Here is a 3,041-nt window from a genome sequence, read left to right as displayed (position 1 = left end):
AAAATAATAATTTATAAATTATCAAGGGCTCATGAGGGAGGGGAGAGGGGGGAGGGGGAGGGAGGGGAAAAATGAGGACCTGATGTCGGGGCTTAAGTGGAAAGCACATGTTTTGAATGACGAAGGCAATGAATGTACAAATGTGCTTTACACAATTGATGTATGTATGGATTTTGATAAGAGTTGTATGAGCCCCTAATAAAACGATTTAAAAATATATATGAGACCAATTTGAAATAAGGCCCAAAATACAAAGATGTTCATTGTTATAGCAGAAAACAGGCAGCCTAAATATCTAATACTAAAGGATTAAGTCAATTAAATTACAGTCCAAACAAATGATGGAATATTAAGAAGTCATTAAAAATTTTATTGAGCATTTTTTAACATGATAAAGTGATAAAAATGCTAAGTACAACAGGGCACAGAACTAAGTTCAACATGTTTTCAACTGTTGTTCATTGCTGCAGAGTTGATTCCAATTCCCGGCAACCCTGATGCTTGCAGAGTAGAACTGCTCCCTGGGCCTTTCAAGGCGCCTGGGAAGCAGGGGGCCAGGCCTGTCTTCAGAGGTGCCCGTGGGTGGTGGCTAAAGGTCGAAGTGCTTCGCCATTTGCACCACAGTGAGCACACTAACAAGAGACTTCACAGCGTCTGCTGGTTTCAGTCCTTTCCAGTCGGCTACAGAGAGCACGCGATGCTTCTTCAAACAGAAAAGCCAAGCGCTGTTTTTGTTGCTCAACTACAACAGCTACTTTCCCCAAATCCACGTGCAGCCCAGCCCTCAGCTCCCATCAATTCCTGAAGTCACAACCATGGGAAGCTGAAAGCTAGGATTATGTTTTCCCTAACCTCAGAAGGCGCATTTTTAATGATTTCAAATAACAAGCATTAAGATAAGTACAGGAGAAAATAAAAGACTAGAGAGATATCTGTAAAACTGAAGGCAGGGTTTAGCTTTAGTTGGTGGAATTTCCATGTGTCTACATCTCTTTAGTTCAATTTACACAATGAACATCTAATACCTCTCTAATAAAAACATCTCTTCGACGTTTTTCTCCTGCAAGACAACCACCCAGCAAATTATAGCACATCTATACATTGGAATACCGATAAGCACTAAAAATGCTTTAGAAAAGTATTTAATAACATGAAAAAAAAAAGTCTGGTACAGTATTAGCTGAACATACTATAGAACAGTATGCTTAGAAGGATCCCATTGTTTTGTCTAAAAACACACACACATCCTACACATACATAGAAAACATCTTGGGAGGAAATAGTGTTTCACTGTAGGTAGAATGAAAGTGTTTCGTTTCAGGTAGTTGGTTTGAAGATTTTAGTTTTCTTGTTTGTATATTTTGGTAAATTTTCCTCTAGTGAATATGAATTACTTTCCCAATAGTCCAAAAGAAATTTTAAAAATAAATCCATAATTGGAGGGTGGGGAGGTGCGCTTTCCCTGCCTTTGGGGCTATGGGTCTGGTTACAAATAAGTATAATTTGTAATCATTTGATTAAGGAAACACACTATTTACATTACAAATAAGACACTAACTATAGACGTATACTCCAAGAGCTGGCAGAGACCTCTGAGCTCATCTGAAGACAATTTACAGGACACTGTGGTAGGACGCTATATAAATACTGACTGGAAACAATAACGAGATGTCATGCTAGAGAATCCTCAGTGAATAGTTTGAAAGCCTGGCTTCCTGTTTAACCTGGCAACTTTACAGTTACTTTATTGCTAGCCCCAAGGTAATTCAGCATTCTGATTCAATCTAAGAGTGTCTTGACTTTGCACAGAATAAGAGGACTACAAAGAACATCTAAAAAGCTAGAGATATGGAAAGGAACACAAACACAAACACACACACAGATGTGTATCCTCAGGCCCAAACAGGAGAGCCGTATGCAACCCGACTACCGGTTCAGTCTATCTCCAGATCGCTCTCCTCACTGTGGCAGGCAGCAGAGTTGCGCACAGAGGTCAGCACCAAGACTTCCTTCTCTGGGAGCAATCCAAATTCCTGCAGAAAAGCTTCCAGGTCCACAGCAAAGAAATCTTCCCCTAGCTGGTCAGTGACACGAACAAAATTGCCAATCAATTCACCGCCCTTGTAGATCAGCAGGGCAGGTAGGGCATTCCTGGTGAAGCGACTGCTGGCCCCAATAACGGAGCTCCTCACGCGGCAGAATTTGACCGCTGGGTACTCTGCAGCAAGGCAGGTCATGCACCCATTCATGGCGTCGGTCCCCAGAATGCCGTCCTCGTAAATATGGACCAGAATGAGGGTGCTCTTCTGTTCTTTATCAATCATATCTAAAAACTCTTCTCCACTGGGGATCTCGAACACCTGCTTGAACTGCGGCCCCTTGTGAAGCTGCTGGCGCATCTCCTCCATTCTCTGTTTCCGGTACTGCTGCAGAAACTCTTCGTCGTCTTGGTCCTCCCTCAGCATGGCGAAGTCCTTCAGGGTCATCTACAGGAGGCCCAGAGCGTGAGCAGAAGAAACAGAGACCGGGACACCATGGTGTGGGATATAAAAAGACTTTCCCCCAGCTTTGTCTCCCCCAAAGATAGGCCAAATATTAGAGGCTATTTGCCAGCGCAGGGTGGGAGGTCAGATGCATTCAGTCTTCAGACTACTGTCTGCTCCCACCACCTGCTGTCAGGCCCACTCCCTGCTGTTACGGACTATGGATTACTTCTCCCTGAAGGTTTTCAGCCATAAGTCTGGTCCACTGTAAGTGGGGTTCACACCCTACCGATAATAGTTTCTTTGGAGAGCCAGCGAACAGGTCAAACCTGTTCAGTGACATCTGAGGTTAGACTGCTCTCCTGAATCTAGGATCCGCCCATCTTGTCACCTGTATACCCCAATCCCTCCCCTTCCTATTGCATGTATGCTCCTAGATTGTCCCCCTCTCATTACTGTATTACCTATTGTACAACCCCTTCCTGTGATGTATGTCTTTACCTGTAATTAGTGGGCTTGTACCCCCCGACCCCCAAAGATATATAAGCCTTGGTTAGT

The 3,041-nt window shown here is 43.5% G+C and overlaps 1 protein-coding gene across 1 annotated transcript in view; it reads right to left on the bottom strand.

Moving 5' to 3' along the window:
* Positions 1–344: 344 nt before the first annotated feature.
* Positions 345–3,041, bottom strand: part of PDCL (phosducin like) — a 7,163-nt gene continuing 4,466 nt past the window's right edge. The window contains exon 4 of the mRNA XM_004716475.2: positions 345–2,486. Coding sequence (XP_004716532.1) covers positions 1,935–2,486 — 552 coding nt within the window. The 3' untranslated portion in view covers positions 345–1,934. The remainder of the gene's footprint in view (positions 2,487–3,041) is intronic.

Source organism: Echinops telfairi, unplaced genomic scaffold (genome assembly GCF_000313985.2).
Source record: "Echinops telfairi isolate 266 unplaced genomic scaffold, ASM31398v2 ScPeMD7_32;HRSCAF=126, whole genome shotgun sequence".
Classification (NCBI taxonomy): Eukaryota; Metazoa; Chordata; class Mammalia; order Afrosoricida; family Tenrecidae; genus Echinops; species Echinops telfairi.
The sequence above is the reverse complement of the archived record's forward strand: the minus strand, read 5'-3'. Positions and strand labels throughout refer to the sequence as shown.